The sequence below is a fragment of the Cavia porcellus genome, unplaced genomic scaffold (genome assembly GCF_034190915.1).
Source record: "Cavia porcellus strain 051 isolate PalLab524CR breed Dunkin Hartley unplaced genomic scaffold, mCavPor4.1 scaffold_38, whole genome shotgun sequence".
Taxonomy (NCBI): Eukaryota; Metazoa; Chordata; class Mammalia; order Rodentia; family Caviidae; genus Cavia; species Cavia porcellus.
In genome coordinates, this window is record NW_026947521.1 from 4,671,615 (window position 1) to 4,689,043 (window position 17,429).

At 57.2% G+C, this 17,429-nt stretch overlaps 1 protein-coding gene across 2 annotated transcripts; it reads left to right on the plus strand.

Moving 5' to 3' along the window:
• Nucleotides 1-390: 390 nt before the first annotated feature.
• Csk (C-terminal Src kinase) lies at nt 391-16,564 on the plus strand. 2 transcript variants are annotated; one of them, XM_005000829.4, is made up of 13 exons: nt 391-532; nt 11,767-11,846; nt 12,293-12,406; nt 12,530-12,642; nt 12,922-13,141; nt 13,840-13,933; nt 14,050-14,115; nt 14,199-14,298; nt 14,377-14,467; nt 14,992-15,065; nt 15,165-15,360; nt 15,469-15,555; nt 15,699-16,564. In XM_005000829.4, the coding sequence occupies exons 2-13, from the start codon at nt 11,832-11,834 to the stop codon at nt 15,879-15,881; spliced, it is 1,353 nt and encodes a 450-aa protein (XP_005000886.1). In that variant the 5' UTR covers nt 391-532; nt 11,767-11,831; the 3' UTR covers nt 15,882-16,564. The 2 variants fall into 2 exon arrangements, with proteins under 2 accessions (XP_005000886.1, XP_003463668.2); XM_003463620.5 differs by lacking the exon at nt 391-532 and adding an exon at nt 533-682.
• The last annotated feature ends 865 nt before the right edge of the window (nt 16,565-17,429 follow it).

Sequence of the window (17,429 nt, forward strand, 5' to 3'; positions counted from 1 at the left end):
TGCGACTAGACACGCCCCCCCGCGGTCCCAGCGCAGTCCGCCAGGGGGCGCATCCTGACCCCCGCCGGTCAGGCCCCCTCGCGCAGGCGCGGTGCGGCGGGCGAGGACCGGGCGGTGCTTCCTCTCCGGGCCTGGCGCTTCCTCCCCGCGGAGCCCGGCTCGCCGAGCCAGCCTGCCCGCCAGTCGCGACCCGCCACCTCTTTCTGCCCTTCGCGCGCCCTACCGGGGTCCCGCCGGGCCGGTCCTGCGCGCGATCACCAGCGCCCGCCCCTGCCCCGTGCGCGCCGTAGCCTCGGCCCGAGTCCGCGGGGCGTGGAGGAGCGGAGCCCGCGGCCCGATCGCGCGCCCGGCGGCCTCAGCGGCGGCGCTGGACGCAGAGCCCGCCGCATTGTCCCCTCCCGGCGCCGTCCCCGCCCGCGCTCCCCGGCGCGGGTCCGGACCCTTTGTGCCGCCGGGCACCGCGCCCCGCCCCCGCCGCAGGGTCAGTCCCGCAGGCCGCCGATGTCGCCCGGACCGCAGCGCCCCGCCAAAGGTGAGTGTCCGGCGACGACTGGCGGAGTAAGAGAGACTGGCGCCCCGCTCGTGCCCGCTGCGCGTCCACTCCCATCCCCCATCCGAGCCCGCGTCTCTGGTTCGAGTTCTCCCGGGAGTCACCATGAGACCCTGCAAGGACTCGTTTCAGGTCAGCTGAGCCCCCACTCGTGTGTGCCTCGGAGTTGGGGACTGCAGCCCCGAGGTGGGCCGGGGCCTGGAGTGTGGGCTGGGTCCCAGGTAGTCTGCCTGTTCGTGCTTTGGCCTCCCTGCAGGTGTCCTGGCCTGCATGGTTCTAACCTGTCCCTTGGTCCTACCCGGGGGCCCTCCTGGTCCCTGGCCACTTAGGGCCCAGCCACCTCCCTGATCTCTGCTAGAAGCCTGGGACTGAACCTATCATCTTTGGCCTTGGGAGGACCAGGCCTAAGCCCAGGGACTTCTGCCCCCAGGGTGGAGAAACCTGGCAGGGGTTCCATTCCTAGTGGAAGTAACAGCAAGCTTTAGCGGTGGGGCACCCTGATCGCCGGTTCTTCCAGGCTCCTCCATGGCCAGGTATTAGGAAGGGGTGTGTCAGTCTGCCAGATGGTGGAGCTAACTAGGAGTTCCCTTCCCTGTCTGCCGTGTAGACCAGGGAATTGAGGCCCAATTAAGGCTGGTCCCACTCCAGGCCGCTGGTGGAGGGAAGCTGTTAGCTTCCACCCAGGTCTGCAGAGCTGGCCTGCTGTGGGTAGGATACCAAATAGCCACTGTCACCTACCAAGCACAGACCCCACGCTGACCCAGGAGGGATCTTGTAGGGTGAGCACGTGCTCCCCTTAGAGGGCTGGAGAGGAGAAGGCTTCCGGCCCGCTCTGCTTAGGTGTGGGTTTAGGCAGCATCCTCACTGCCCACGAGACTTCCCCTGGGTGCCCGAGACTCCATCCTGGAGGGAGACATGGGGAATGGTGGACACCTGTGTGGTGTGTGGAGAGCACTGAAGTTGGTCCTGATCCATTCTTCCCGGACCTGGCACAGGAGCCAGGCAAGTGTGGAACATGAATGAGATCAGGATGGGCAAGGTAGGAGCCCCATCTCCCCTAGCAGCACCATGCAGCCTTAGCAGGAGGATATTCGAAGACTGGGGATACCATAGGTTCCAGCTCAAGCTCCCTGTCCCCTGAGTACCCCAGTCTCTGTCTTGCTGTGACCACAGTGATAGTTGATGCAAGGGCAGTAGGGCTGAGGTCAGTGGTACATAGGACCCTGAGGCTTCCTGGAGAATAGGACCTGTGTCTAGGTCCTGGGGTTCTGTCCTGCTTAGGCCTCTGCCCTGGAACATACAGAGGTCCCAGAACTCTGAGGCACTGACTCTCTATGAGACCTAACTTCCTTTCCAACCTGAGGCGCTGGGGCTGGGGCTGGGGCTGGGGCTGGGGCTGGGCCCTGGCCCTGACACGGTTGCATGCCTCTTTACCAACCATGAGCTATAGGGGTGTGGCCAGAGTCCCCGGGCCTCTGCCTAGCACTATGCAAGGGTGTGTTTTTTTCTTGGGGAGCTCGGTACCTTCCTGCCTCTTAGAAGTGGTTGCTTCTCTCTCTGCCTTGGGCCAAGGGCAGGAAAAGACATGAAGCCAATTCCTGTTCCCTTTACCTCTTCAGGGGCATTGGGCCCCAAGAGGCTGAGCCACATGGGTGACACACACCAAGTGTTGGTAAAGTGACAGAGTGCAGCATTCCCCAAAACAGCACAGGCCAAGGCCCCAGATCCACAGTGTGATTTGACTGCGCCTCCAACAAAAAAAAAACACACTATGTATCCTGATGAGGCAGTACTGCCTTGGGCCCAGTGCAGAGCTCCATCTCTGAGGTTTTTGGTTTGTTTTGAGACTCACTATGGCAGGCTGGCCTTGAATTTGTGATCCTTCTGCCTCAGCTTCCCGACTGTTGGGATTATAGGAGGGTGCTACCACATCCAACTTCAGGGATCCATCTTTGGAAGAATTTCAAAGCCTGTAACCCCCAAAGAACAGCAGGGTTTAGCCTGGGAAAGAAGGAAGAGACAGATCCTCAAGTGTGTCAGGGGCCATCCCATGACAGAAATGTCGGAGCTGGAGAGCATTGCAGCCCCAGGGTAGGATGGAGCCTGGAGTGGGCTGGGTCTCAGGGAGTCTGCCCGTCCCTGACCTGGCCTCCCTGCAGGTGCCCCGGCCTGCGTGGTTCTGACTTGTCTCTTGGTCCTGCCCAGAGGCTGTGTGCCTGACCAGCCAGGGCTGGGGGCTCCTAGAACCCGGGCAAACCAGATTTATCTCATTCTAAGAAAACTGTGTGTGTATTGATTTGCTTCCTCTAGAAGGTAACAAAGTTGCTGTAGAAAATATAGCAAACATAACAGAAGTCACCCACTGTCTCTTCACTAGGCAGTGGCAGTTAGTATTTTGCATCCCCGCCAGTCTGCCCAAGTGTCTCCTCTGTCGCTGTCCCATCTGAGTGCACAACCCACAACAGTCTTGTCACTCATCCCGGTGTGCTGAGACTCCTTTCTGGTGACACCTGGTCTGAGTACTTGCTTCCTAGGAGGTCCTGTGTCCTGCTTTCCCTCTGCCACAGCCTCACCCAGACCCTCTTTCCATGCCTGTGTGTATCTCATCTGTCACTGCTGTAGCTGTTACTGAGTTCTCAGTTGCCAGGAATAAGCAGGCAGTTTGGCACACAAGTCACACAGCTTCGGGCCCAGCTGTGTTACGTAGCAGGGTAGGGAGACACTCACTGCCCTCTGCTGCAGAGTTCCTTGGTGTTAGGACAGGACAGGACCCGTGCCAGAGGCCAGTATGTGCTAACTAGCAAGGATAGAAAGGGCCTCATCGTGGGTTGGTGTGCTGAGGCAATCTCAGGCTACCTTAGCCATGGGGAGGACCCTTGAGCTGTGGCCCAGGTCACCTGACAGCTCACCCAGTGGGTAGACGGCTCACCCAGGGGGCCTAGGAGCCCCCTAATACCCTCTGGCCTGAGATCCTGGGCCCCAATGGCCAGTTCCCTGCCCCACCTCCCTGCTTGCCTTGCTGTGATTGGCTGGCTTAGGGTGTGGAGCTGGCCCTAGATGGGCCGCCCCCTTTGGTGTCCAGGGCCTGACCCCACCCATTCCCCTTCCGGTCTCCCAGCCTTGTAGCTGAGTAGAAGAGGCCTCTTTTCTCTGGGCGCCTGGCTGCCTCTGGCTTCATCTTCTGCAAGGCTGGTCCAGCCTGGCAGTCCTGGTGGAAATAGAGGCCTCTTTAGCCTGAGACTTGGGCAGGTTGTCATGAGCTCCAGCACAGGGACAGCTAGGTCAGTGCAATGTCCCACCTTCCCAGGTGGCCAGGGAAGGGGAAAAAAAGTAAGGGTGGAGGGGAGGTGGGTTTCAAGGATCTCCCACCTGCACGTTGGAAGGGCACCTAGTGCGTCCTGAATCCCAGGAACTCTTACGTTGGTGTCACTCTGTCTGGCAGGTGCTGCCCAGGTCTGATCTGACAACCGCTGTGACACACCTTGCTTCTCTTGTTCTGCTTCTCTGCAGACTGAGGTGACAGGGTAGCACTGCCCAGGCCCAAGAGGTTGTAGCCCCTGATCACTCTGGTGGCAGGGAGTCCTCTCCAGGTGGCCATTCCATTCAGAGAGCTTTAGGCTTTCAACCTCATACCCTGGCTGCCAGACTCCCAGGGGTTGGCGCAGGGGAACTAGGCATTACAACTGCTCTCCTGTCCCTCAGTTCTGGCTGGGATGATGTCACAGGGTGGGGTCCTCCCCAAGATGCTGGCCTGGCTGGAGCGAGCCCTTTGGGTGTTTCTCAGTACTCTATCACCCCACTGCCCTTAGTTGGGGACAGGATGGGTGGAGGAGCAGGCTGCCCCCACGCCCAGCAGGGAGCACTACCTCCTTCCTCCTCCCCTTTGGGTCCCTTCATCCAAGGGCTGGAAATAGAATCCACTAAGTAATGATTAAAGTCAAATTCAGACCTAAAAATAAAGAGCAGGAGAAGAAAGAGCTGGTGTGCTCCCTGTGTGGCTGATGGGAGATGTAAGCTGAGAGGCTGGCACTAGGTACACCCCACAGCTGAGAGTACCCTGCGGATTAGGGGTGCTCTCTCATCAGGTGGGAGATGGCCTCAGCACCCACTGGTGTAGACTACACATCTCAGGCACTCTGGCAGGACCAGATTGCGAACCTCACTTCTTTGATGGGGAAACTAAGGCCCAGAGGATGAAATGGTTTGTCTGGCAGCTGGCTATCTGGGAGTGCCCCTCGGTGGCCCCCAGGCTGGAGGGCCCCACACTGCCCAGCCTACTCTTTCTGCTGCTCAGTTTCTCTTCCTGGTTCCAAGACGCAGTGATGAGGGCGCTTCTCGTCAACTCGCACTGTGTGCACCCTCTGACCGCAGCTTCCCCCGCTTCCCCTCCCCTTCCGTGGTGTGCAGCAGACAGAGGACAGAAGGCTGTGTACACCCGCCCTGCCCCCTCCCCACTGGCCTGCTCTGCATGCTTGGAAGCCTGAGGTGCTCACACCTGGGGCGCTCACACCTGGGGCCCCTCGTGCATGAGCGGCCTGATTGTCCACACTGCAGAGAGCCAGGAGGGGAGGTTGAGCCGCTGCAGGCCTTGAAGAGCCAGCTCAAGGGAGTCAGAAAGGCCTGCGGTTCCCACTTCCTGGCAGCTCAGAAGCTGGAGATTTGCGTGGGCCCCTGCTGCCTAGAGGACTTCCTGGAGGGAGGGGAAGGGCCTATGAAAATCAAGAAGCACGTAAGAGGCACCATGGGGACAGAGGTCCTTAGCTAGAGTTTCTCAGATGCTACTGACTTCTCTAACTATTGGCTGAGCTTCTGACCTCTTTGTGCAAGGCTCCAGTATGCAAATATCCCTCTGCTTCCTGGAGCAAGAGCATCAAGCTCTGGGCAACCCTTACCCTCCACCCCATCCATTTTCAGGGTGTCATCTGTCCAGCCCAAGGGGAAAGTTGGAGGAAAGGCCTCCTAGCCAGTGTTTCAATAGATCTGGGCTTAGACCTCCCTTCTATCCACTGGATGCCAGGTGGCCACAGGTGTGTGACCCTCATGCATCAGAGCTTATCTCTTCCTCTGTCCATCAGGGTCAAACAGTGCTTGCAAAGGGCCCCAGACCAGGTGGTTCAATAGGGTGTCACCCACAGTTTGTTCACAGTCAGTGTTGGGTGTGAGAGGGGGGAGGGGCTTGATGACCCTCCCATCCCTGCAAAGGGGCAGCCAGTATGCTTGCCTTTGCGTTGGACCCTCTGGAGCTGTGTGCTCTGCAAGTCTCATTTCTGAAATGGGGAGCCCAGAAATCTGAGGATCAAAATTCTAGACAGAGCCAGCACTTAGTGGGCTGAAGCAGAAGGATCACCACAAGTTCAAGGCCAGCTTGGGCTACATAATGAGTTCAAGGCCACCCTCAACTACGTAGAAGATTCTTAGCCATGCCCTCCCACCCCCCACCATCCAAAAAAGTTCTAGACAGGTGGATCTCTGGGCCTGTCTCCCCTCCTACCCTGACTGTGACATGGCAGGGGACTTGGTGATGAGCAACAAGGACATTCCAGGCCTTTGAGGGTTCCAGGAGGTTGGGCTGAGGTGATAGGTAAATGCAAGCAAATGAAGTTGCAAAGACCACAGCCTGTGGGAGGCGGGGGGACACACAACGGGACAGAGGCCTGGGTTAGGGCCCTGGGGAGGCCGGGTCCCAGATGCCCAGTGCTGTAGGTAATTAGGCTCCTGAGCGGTAATTAGAAACCTTTCTGGGCCAGGAGTGGCAGCCCTCAGCCTCTGGAGTGCAGGAGCCGGGAGGAGGCTCCCCATTAGCCACTTCTAACCCAGCCCTCACTTCTTTCTTCCAAACTGATACACAGGATTTCCGGTTTCACTGGGGGCCGGGTGAGGCAGGACAGAAGCCTGCGTGAGTTACTATCATTTGGGTTTTCTTTTTTTAAAAAACTTTTTCAGTCATTAGTTCAGGGAGCTGAGGGTTGGGGGAGAGGTTGAGAGTGACAGACACAGGGACCAAAGCCAGGTATCTTCCCAGCCCTGCCCCCTTGATCCCCAGGCACCTGCAAGGGTCTTGTGCCCACTCTGCTGGGGCCAGCTGGGACCTTTACCTCATCATGTCTGTCTCTGGGGCTGCCACTGTGCTGTCAGCAGGGTGTCTGCTGCAGAGCCAGGGGTGTGGCTGCTGTTATTGCTGCCAAACCTGCCCAGCTGCTGGCAGAGGCCCGCCCTGCTCAGGTGCCCAAGTCTGAAACTCAATTCTGCCCATGTCTGCCCTGTGACCTGTTGGAAACTTCTGGCTCAGTCTTCCTCGGGCCCCTACCCTGCACCTTCCCTTTAACTCCCTCTGGACCTCACCCTGGACCTGTTCTAAGGCACCCCTTTCCCAGTGGCTTCCCCCTGAAATCCCTTCAGCTCTAGCTCCCCTCCCCCTTCTTCTGGAGCCCTCCTGTGTGACCTTTGTCTCTTTCTGGTCATGGGTGCTGGAGATTGAACCCAGGCATGCTAAGCAGGCGCCATCTTCCCAGCCCTCTGCCAGCCTTGTGAGGCCACGAAGACTGTGCCATGGTCAGGCGAACAGGAGCAGCCTGCATCTTGATAGGGTCCCCAGGACCAGGTGCTGGGCTGGCTCTGTGGAGAGGCTGGGGAGCAGAGTGCTTTGGTCCCTGAGCCTGCGACCTTTTGAGCTTTTTTGATCCTGTCCCTCCTGCATGACTGTAGCCAAGGAGGGCTTCTGAGAGGCTGCTGAGGGAGAAGGGAAAGAGGGCCTTCCTGCCTGCCCACCATGCTTCCCCCACCCCCAGGGGTCCAGCTGGGTCCTGGGGCAGGACCCAAGTCCCTGGGGGCCATGGCCCCTAGTCTCCTCAGATCTCTGTGCACTTCCCTTTTCGGTGGTATTTTTAGCTGGGTGTAAACAGTTACTGAAGGCTCCCATGCCCCAGGAGACAGTGCTGTCTGGTGAGGGGGGCAGGGCAGGAGCCCCTTGACTTCCCCTGCCCATGTGCCTGGTTCTAAAGGTCTCCAGTTACCTACAGGAAAGGGACAGGGCAACCTAGGAGTTTCTAGGTTCCCATTCCCCTTCTAGTCCCCCTTCCAGCAGCCGGGGTTCCCAAGAAAACCCTGCCTGAGGCTGTGGCCGCTAACCTCAGAGCTCCGGCACAATGCCCAGCCTATTCCCAGGACCCCAGCACAAGGGCTGCTGGGAGCCACATTTGGGGCAGGAAGTCAGTGTGAAGCGTCAGCCCTGCCATATACCTAGCCCCTTTCCTCCAGCTGCTGTCCCTTTGGTTATGGCCCTCGGTGTGGTGCAGCCAACCTGGCCTCCCCCTTTGTCCACCCGCCCATTCATTCATCCATCCATCCATTCATTCAGCTCTCTTTACTAAGCAGCCACTCAGGCCCAGCCCAATAAGCAAGTGTGTGTGGCGGGGTACAAACATGAGTCAGATTTCAGCTGTCCCCTGTGGAGCTCCTAGTGCCCAGCCTGCCCTAAACCACAGGCCTCAGATGCTGGAGGCCAGGAACCAAGGAAGACTGCCAAAAAGCAACTTATTTTCTGTTTTATTTTTAGGGTAAGGTACTAGGCACATGGGCTTTTTTAAAAAGCCTAAAAGGACCAAATAACAAATACAAAATGAAAGTAAGCTTTCCCGGAGTGTGGTCCCACTCTCTCTTTTCATCCTAGAGGCAACTTTGGGTACATTTTCTCATGTCTGTCCAATTTAAGGCACATCTGAGTTTCAGGTGTTATACATCTTCTTTTTCTTTTTGGTTTGAAACAGGGCCTCACTATGTAGCCCAGGCTGGCCTCAAACTCACAGTGATCCCGTCTCAGCCTCCCAAGTGCTGGGATCACAGGCATGTGCATCTCGTTTTAAACACTCCGTGTAGTACACTATAGGTAGTCTGCAGCTGGCTCCTTCCAGTGTCTGGGTTTGAATGCATCAAACCCACTAAAGAGTTCATGTGATGGTACAATGGGTATTTGTATATTTGTCAGTCAGATTTACCAGGTTTTTTTTGATTTGCCAGTTCTTAATTTTCTTCCATTCTTTCCTCTTTTACCTACCCAGATGTAGGTGCACCTATGCCATTCTTTGCTGATCTGTGTGCTAGTTGTAAATATCATCTTTCCCTCTTGACAATATCTTTTACTTTAAAACTGCACTCAAGAAAGTTTACATTAGTTCCTTATTTTCTGTTTTTCCATTTTCCCAAAATGATTATTATAGCAGCACCACTCCCATGCAGAATCCAATTCAGAATCACTCATTAAATCTTGTTGTGTTTCTTTAGTGTCCAACTTAATCTAGAACATCCTCCAGTTTCGTGGGGTTTTTTGGTTTGGTCCAGGCCAGCTGGTTAAGAACCACCTACCTGCCTTTCTTGACTGAAGTCAAGTTAACACCCCCAGCAGGAAAACCACCCAGCGGTGGCTGTGACCAGCTCAGAACCTGGTGGCTGGAGGTGCCTAGTATCTGCTTGATCCTTTCTCTTTTTCTTTTTGCAGCATACCTGTACTGGGGATTGAACCAGGGCTTTTGCATTGATCTACATTCCCAGCTCTTTTTAAAATTTAGAAACAGGGTCTTCCCAGGTTGCTAAATTGCCCAAACTGGGCTCAAATTTGTAATTCTTCTACTTGGCCTCCCTGGGTGCTGGAATTCCAGGGGCGTGTCACCTTGCTTGTATGCTTACTGGTGGTGTTTAATTTAAGTTGCTCATGTGGTTAAGGCATCTGCCAGCTCTCCCTGAAGATCCTTCTTTCTGGTTAATCTATGGGGTGAGGCTTGGAGGCTGAGTCTCTGTGCTGTGTTCACCAATGGACTTTTCTCCATGCTGGCAGCCGGTCTTCCGCCGTCTCACTCACACTGTCTTGGGGAACATTCCAGGTCCTCACTGCAGACCTAGCCCCCTCGCAACTGGAAGTATGCAGTTTCTTTTTTGGGTACATCTGGTGGTTTGTTCCTCTAGTGCCCCATTAGTGGACACAAAGTGTCGCCATGTCTTGCTCCTACAATGCCACTGCAGGGACTGCCCTGCTGCACTGTCCCTTAGCTGCACCCCCAAGGCTAAGCAGACTCCTTGGAGAGCAGACAGGGCCTGGTGAGGCAGGGAGGCTGCCAGGGTGTGTGTGTGTCTGGGAAGCAGATAAGTAGTTTTCCCTAGGTCACACAGCATGTTGATGACAGAAACAGATCCAATACTCTGAGCCCTCAACATGTAGGGCACTGTCCCTGCCCATCTTAGACAAAGGCACACGGCTTGCTGGGCCCTTCTAGATCCATATCTGCAGCATAGGGATAATCATAGCGTCTGTCTTAGCATTGATAAGATTGGATGAGCTGTGATGTGCCAAGGACAGGGACTGGCACCGAATACATGCTCAGAAAACAAGGCCTGTTATTATTTTTTATTATTATCCTCAAGGCAGTGGGGAGGCGGCGGCAGCAGCTACAGGCCTGGCTGAGTGTTTGCAAACTGACAGCTGGAGGGTGACTAACTGCACAGACTCTGCGCGTGCCCCTGCCGTGGCAGCAAGTGTGCTGAGTCGGGGGGGGGGGGGTGTAGAGAGCTGCTGGCTGAGCCAGCCATGGGAGTGCACGAACTCTAGCCCAGAACATCACACCCAGCTTGCTGTGTGGCCTCCGGCAACTGTTCAGCCTCAGTTTCCACATCTGTAAGGTATGGGGAAGAGAGTTCACAGCCCATCCCCTGAAAACATGCAGCCACAAGGCCTGGGCTCCTGCTGAGCCTCCTTAGGCCTTGGTACCAGTACTGGTATCAGCAGGGCATCGATGGCACACAGGCAGGGCCAGGGTGGGGCGGGGCACACTCAGATCTCATCCCGCTCCCTCCCACCTGCTTACTGGCCCCTTTCAGGATGAGGGTTATGGGGTTCATACCCCAAGTGGAATGAAGGCAGGTAACACCCCCGCCACCTGTCTGCAGAGGTGGGGTTCAGCCTGGAGTAGGTGTTATCTGACTTCTCCTCCACAGCTCCTGCTGAGCTCTAAGGACCCATATTTCTGGCTGAAGCCCCCAGAATCCAATCCAGGCCCCTCACATTGGCTTTGCAAGCCCTCTGCCAGTCCCATGTGGAACCCATACCACAGGCAAAAGGGTGCTCAGGAAACCTGGGCCACAGAGCACCAGTGAACATCTGCCCCACCTGCTACATCTCAGACAGCTCCTGAACTGTACCTTGGGCCTGTCCCTAACCTGGCTACTTTGCTGCACTGTCCCTAGCACCTTCTCAGCCCTCTTTCTCCTGAAGGTAAATTGGGTCAGGGTTGGGAGGTGGGGGGAGGCAGGAGGCAGCAGTGGTGGAGGAAGTATGTTGGCTCCCTACTCTTGGCCATGGGGGGCATTGCCAAGCAGCACCTTGGAGAGTCACCCTCATTGTCATAAGCACACACAAGAAACACACCAGTGGGAACTGACCAGGGATATAGCTAGGCAGCACAGGCCTGAGTTTGATTCCTGGTACCCACACACGCAAAAAAAGAAACAAAAACACACCAGTTGACTTTGGGTGTAGCTCTGTGAATTGCCAGGCAGTACACCCACTCTAGGGCTAGGCCCAGACAAGCTCTGATCACCAATCCCCATGGTCCCCTCCCCCGCTTCTGATCTCCCCTCCTGAGGCCACCGTGTGCATGGAGTAATGCAGTCTGCTCTTTCTGTGCCTAGCTACTTGGTAGACATCAAGAAATTCATCAGGGCCGTTCAGTAGGTGTGGGGATGGTGCTTGGTGCTGCACAGCACCCCCTTTCGTGACCATCCTGTGGTGGTTCCTTTCTCTCCTGGTCACCCAAGCAGTCCCCGGCTTGAGGATGGCGCTGCTGTGTATCCACACCTGCCCTGGTGACATGTTCCCTGTGCCTCATGGGTGTGCAGTGAGAACTGGCTTCAGAGATGCTGCCAGATCAGCTTTTACCAGGGAATCTGTGAGGCCCCTGGAGCACAGGGACCTTGCCAGTGACAGAACCTCCACATTCTCGGCCCAGCACTGGGCTGGGGCTTATGGTGGTGGCTCTGCTGCTGCTGGCCCTTCAGCACTCCTTTGCTCCTCCTGGTCATTCTCTCCAACTCATTAGGCCCCTGTGGACTTAGGGTTGGTGGCCACCTTGCCACTGGCATGCTCAGCCTAAGGCTGGAGGGGACAGGGCAGGGCCCCTGCTAGCAGCAGGACATCTCTTCCTGCCCTTCTCAGTTTCTCTTCCCTGCAGCTCTAATGGTACCAAGTGACAGTTTGGCCTTCCTGTGACACAGGGACACCAGATCTCCTGAGAAGATGTCGGCAATACAGGTACCACAGGGTGGGATCTAATACCTAATGCATCCCCACAGCCCACTCTGCTGAGCAGAGGAAAGATGCAGGCTTAGGTCACCCTGCTCTTCCCTTTTCCAACTCTCTGTCCCAGCCCAGGTTTCAATAAAGGAAAAGTCCAAGCTGGGTGTTGTGGTACATATCTGGGAAGCTGAAGGAAGAGGTTCAGGCCCAGTTTGGGCAAAATTAAAAAGTAAAAAGGGCTGTGTTTGTAGCCCATACAAAGGCTGTGGATTCTGTCCCCAATACCACACAGACACAAAAAAGTAAAGTTCCAGCTCTAGAGTAGTAGGGTTGTCTCAGCTGGAGGGGACCCACAGTTCTCGGGAGGAGCCCCTCATTGGGCTCACAACCTGTGAGCTGTGCAGGCAGGTGGGTGGGGTAGAGCCTAGGTTGCTTCCACCCATCTGTTGCCCACCCTGCAGGCCGCCTGGCCGTCCGGTACAGAATGTATTGCCAAGTACAACTTCCATGGCACTGCCGAGCAGGACCTTCCCTTCTGCAAAGGGGATGTGCTCACCATTGTAGCCGTCACCAAGGTAGGTGGGGACCTTACTGGGCCACTCTACCCTCCCACCCCCTGGGGACTTCTGGGTTTGGTTCCCCTGCATTGTAGGGGTGGGGTATGGCCCTGAGGATGTGTCTGGGCTGTCCTCCCCCAGGATCCCAACTGGTACAAAGCCAAGAACAAGGTGGGCCGTGAGGGCATCATCCCGGCCAACTATGTCCAGAAGCGGGAGGGCGTGAAGGCAGGCACCAAACTCAGTCTCATGCCGTGAGTGCCACGAGGAGGGGTCCCAGGGTGAGGGGAGAGGGTGTGGATTTGCTCCTCCTGGAGGAGTTGAGGTACTGGTGAGCAGGTGAGGGCTTCCTGGGAGGGACAGGGTAGGCTCGGGGTAGAAGAAAAGAGGACAAGAAATAGGTAAGCTCCTCTAATGCCAGGCTAAGCAAGTGGGGGTTGTGGGGTGGCATGAGACAGAAAGAACACCTCCAGGGAGCGGAGTACCGAGAGGGCGGCAGGGGCTCCCATGACCCTGGGCTCTGCCACCCCCAGCTGGTTCCACGGCAAGATCACCCGGGAGCAGGCCGAGCGGCTCCTGTACCCACCGGAAACAGGTCTGTTCCTGGTTCGGGAAAGCACCAACTACCCCGGTGACTACACACTGTGTGTGAGCTGCGATGGCAAGGTAGAGCACTACCGAATCATGTACCATGCCAGCAAGCTGAGCATTGATGAGGAGGTCTACTTTGAGAACCTCATGCAGCTGGTGGAGGTAAGTGGCAGAGAGGTTCCACCTAGGGATCCTCTCAGGACCTCAGACCCCCCACAAGGAGGGGAACTGATCCCTGGCTGTACACTGGCGGCACCAGGATTAGGTCCAAACCTGTCTGATCCAGCACACACTTCCCTCCAGCTGCTCACAAGTGGATGCCCAGATGGGCGTGTATAGACATGAGCTGTGCCCTGGATAGCCAGCGCCCCAGGCTACACCTGACACCCACCCACTGGTGGCCTCTCTGGTGTCTCTTCACCTACTCTCATGTCCATCCCCCAGGCCTGGCCTGTGGCGAGAGAGGGCTGGGGGTCCTGGGCATGCTTGGCTAGAGTCTGGTGTCGGTTCCGAGCAAGGATCCTCTACCTCAGTTTACTTGTAGCAAGAGACAAGCATCTGTCCAGTAGCTGGGTGTCAGATGGCAGAAAAATGGGAGCCTTGCTGGGCGTGGTGCCGCACGCCTGTAACCCCAGCACTGTAACTCTAACCGAGGCAGAAGGATCATGGTGAGCTGGAGGCCAGCCTGGGATACGTGTAAGAAATATGGAGCCCGGTAGGGAATCCCTCCAGCAAGGCACCTCCAGGCTGGGCGTGCCCAGCCTCTGCTGCCCTCTGGTGGTCAGACTGAGCAGCGCCTGCAGGCACATAGAGGGGGGTCACAGCCCCGCTGGCTCTGAACCCCTGCCTCCGCTCCCCAGCACTACACCACAGACGCAGACGGGCTCTGCACTCGCCTCATCAAACCAAAGGTCATGGAGGGCACCGTGGCGGCCCAGGATGAGTTCTACCGCAGTGAGTGCCCTCACCCTGGCTTCCTCCTACCCAGGGGTCCCCAGGGAACCCTCATATCTCAATATCACCCCAGCTAGAATCCCGCCCACTCGCTCCCTCACTGAGCCTCCCCGCAGGTGGCTGGGCGCTGAACCTAAAGGAGCTGAAGCTGCTGCAGACCATCGGGAAGGGGGAGTTTGGAGGTGAGCAAGGAGCCCATGTGCTGGGCGTGGGTACAGGTGCGGGCAACAGGGATGCAGGGAGCAACTCCCCGTTCTCCCCCTAGATGTGATGCTGGGTGACTACCGGGGCAACAAGGTCGCTGTCAAGTGCATCAAGAATGATGCCACCGCCCAGGCCTTCCTAGCTGAAGCCTCTGTCATGACGTAAGTGGGCAGTGATGGCCTTAGCCAAGGCAGTGGACAGGGAGGCCTGGCAGGCTCTGACAGCCCTGTCCACCCCAGGCAACTGCGGCACAGCAACCTGGTACAGCTCCTGGGTGTCATCGTGGAGGAGAAGGGTGGGCTGTACATTGTCACTGAATACATGGCTAAGGTAGGCACCTGCCCCCACCCCTCCGTGCCCTGCACCATTTCCCCACCCCACTGAGCTCCAAGTCACCAGGCCTTGACTTTTATCCTTGCTCATCCTTCATTTATCGTCACCTTGAATGATTAATGTCACTGCTGAGCCTCAGTTTCTCCATTTGTGATATGAAAATGATGATGAATTCTACCCCAGAGATTCATAAGGGTTAAGAGATAGCCAAGGATTTAGCTCAGCATAGGTGCCTTCTGGTACAAAAAAAAAAAGAGAGAGATAATGAGTGGCTGGGTGTGGTGGCACAGGCCTATAATCCCAGTACCTGGGAGATTGAGGCAGAAGGATTACTTTGAATTCAAGACCAGCCTGAACTACACAGTGAGACCCTGTCTCAAAAAACAAACACATGAGAGATAACAGGTGGTGCTGAGCAGTGTCCAGCAGAGATGGCCTGGCCCCCTCCCCCATCCTTTTTCCCTAGCCCTGAGCCCATGCTCCCACGGGCATTGGGCCTAGTCTGTCTGTCTGCTGGCCAGGGGAGCCTGGTGGACTACCTGCGGTCGAGGGGCCGGTCCGTGTTGGGCGGAGACTGTCTCCTCAAGTTCTCACTGTGAGTGAACAACCCTGGGGTAGGATGGAGTGGTGAGCCCAGGGGACACCCCTCCCTGCCACAGGAGCCTTGAGGGTCATGTGACTGGCCTGTCCCCAGAGATGTCTGCGAAGCCATGGAATACCTGGAGGGCAACAACTTTGTTCACCGGGACCTGGCCGCCCGGAATGTGCTGGTGTCAGAGGACAATGTGGCCAAGGTCAGCGACTTTGGCCTTACCAAGGAGGCCTCGAGCACGCAGGACACGGGCAAGCTGCCTGTCAAGTGGACGGCGCCTGAGGCCCTGCGAGAGAAGGTGGGCCATGCCTTCCTTCCCTGGGGCTACACAGTGGTGGACAAGGGTCCAGGCACCCACCACCCCTGCAGTCCCCATCTGATAGTCATTCTCCCATCCACCTGGCAGAAATTCTCCACCAAGTCCGATGTGTGGAGTTTCGGGATCCTTCTCTGGGAAATCTACTCCTTCGGGCGAGTGCCTTACCCAAGAATTGTGAGTATGGACGCTGGGCCTGGGACTTGGCTGGCTCCTCGGGGTTGGCAAGGGCGTCCTGCCCCTGGGTGACTTCTCGGCTGGGTCTGGAAGGTGGACCGTGTGGCTCCAGCCCCCACTGACTCCCAGCATCCCTTCCGCAGCCCCTGAAGGACGTCGTCCCTCGGGTGGAGAAGGGCTACAAGATGGATGCCCCGGACGGCTGCCCGCCCGCCGTCTATGAGGTCATGAAGAACTGCTGGCACCTGGACGCGGCCGTGCGCCCCTCCTTCCTGCAGCTCCGTGAGCAGCTTGAGCACATCAAGGCCCACGAGCTGCACCTGTGACCGTGGGGGGACGGACCCAGAGGTCAGGGACCCGGTGCCCCGCCACACGCTGGGCCAAGCCCGGACTGAGCCCCAGCAGACTGGTGGACCTCTCTCCTCTGTCCCCACCGGCCCTGGGACCCTGCCTAGGCCTGGCACCTCCTCTTATGGACTGGCCTGCAGGGCTGAGGTGCCTGAGCCGGGTAGAGGCGAGGGGCAGGAGGCGGGCCCACTGCGGGCCCCTTCCCAGCCTTTACCGCTCGCCTCCTTAGAGTTTTATTCCTTTCCTTTTTTGAGATTTTTTTCTGTGTGTTTATTTTTTATTATTTTTCAAGACAAGGAGAAAGAAAGTACCCAGCCAATGGGCATTTTACAAGAAGTACGAATCTTATTTTTCCTGTCCTGCCCTGAGGGTGGGGGGAGCGGCCCCTCTCTAGGGACCCATTGCCCCGGCCTCGGCCTCGTTCCGTATTCCGTGTCCCGTGTGCCGTGTTGCCTCGGCCGCCCAGTGTTTGCGCTTGACCATGTTGCACTGTTTGCATGCGCCCGAGGCAGACGTCTGTCAGGGGCTTGATTTCATGTGCCGCTGCCACCGCCCACCCACCCACGCCCACCTTGTGAGATGGAATCCTAATAAACCACTCCATGAGGACACGGCGCTTCCTCGCCGAGCCTGCCTGTCCCACCCAGCCGTGCCCATGCCATCTTGTCTCCCCCTGTCTCTGTCGGGGGGCTGGGGAGCATGGCCAGGAGATGTAGCCGCCGCTTTGTGTCAGCTGCACGAGCGACTGTCCTGTGTCTACCTGTGGGAAGCGCTCACTGCCCACCCTGCCCGATGCCACCCGGACCTGACACTTTGTGGCTCAGGAGTTGGAGCCGAGGAGGGGGGTGGCTAACCAGAGAAGGCTGGGGACAAGATGAACAGGTCTCCAAAGATGCTGGCTGTGGAGAACCACTGAGAAGAGGCTGGTTCCTCATTTCACCCAGCACTGAGCAGCCTTGGCCCATCACATGCGTACCACACCTGTGCCTTTCTGGATTTGGGACTGGGGCTCCAGGTCCTGTATCCAGCCACCTGCCCCTCCCTGCTCCATTTAGGGCACACAGATAGGAATGAGGGCTGCCCAGAAGCTGCAGGGCCTCAGAAGGAGAATGTACTGGATTTGCTCTCTGAGAACGCTGAGCCACCTGTTGTAGCCTCCAGGACTAGCAACCCAGGAAGCTCAGACAGGACAGATGTGTGCCTCTGTCCCGCGCCGTGGTTCCCGCCACCACATTCTCCCAGGGAAGCAGCCTTGCACTTCTTACAGTCCCTCACACACACTGGCCGGTAGAGTCGTTCCAAAGTAAATACTTGAACACCTGCTGTGTGCTAGGGCTGGGGTTGGGCAGTGAGCAGGACAAACCCTGTGTCATTCACACCTGGGACGATAGCAGATACCTAAGCTTACCAGTACCACTGCCAAACTGACACTGGATGGGGAAACAGCAGAACTGAGGGAGGGTGGGCAGGAGCCTCAGCGGGGGTCCACACCAACTGTGCTGGGGAGGGGTAGAGGAAAGATGAAA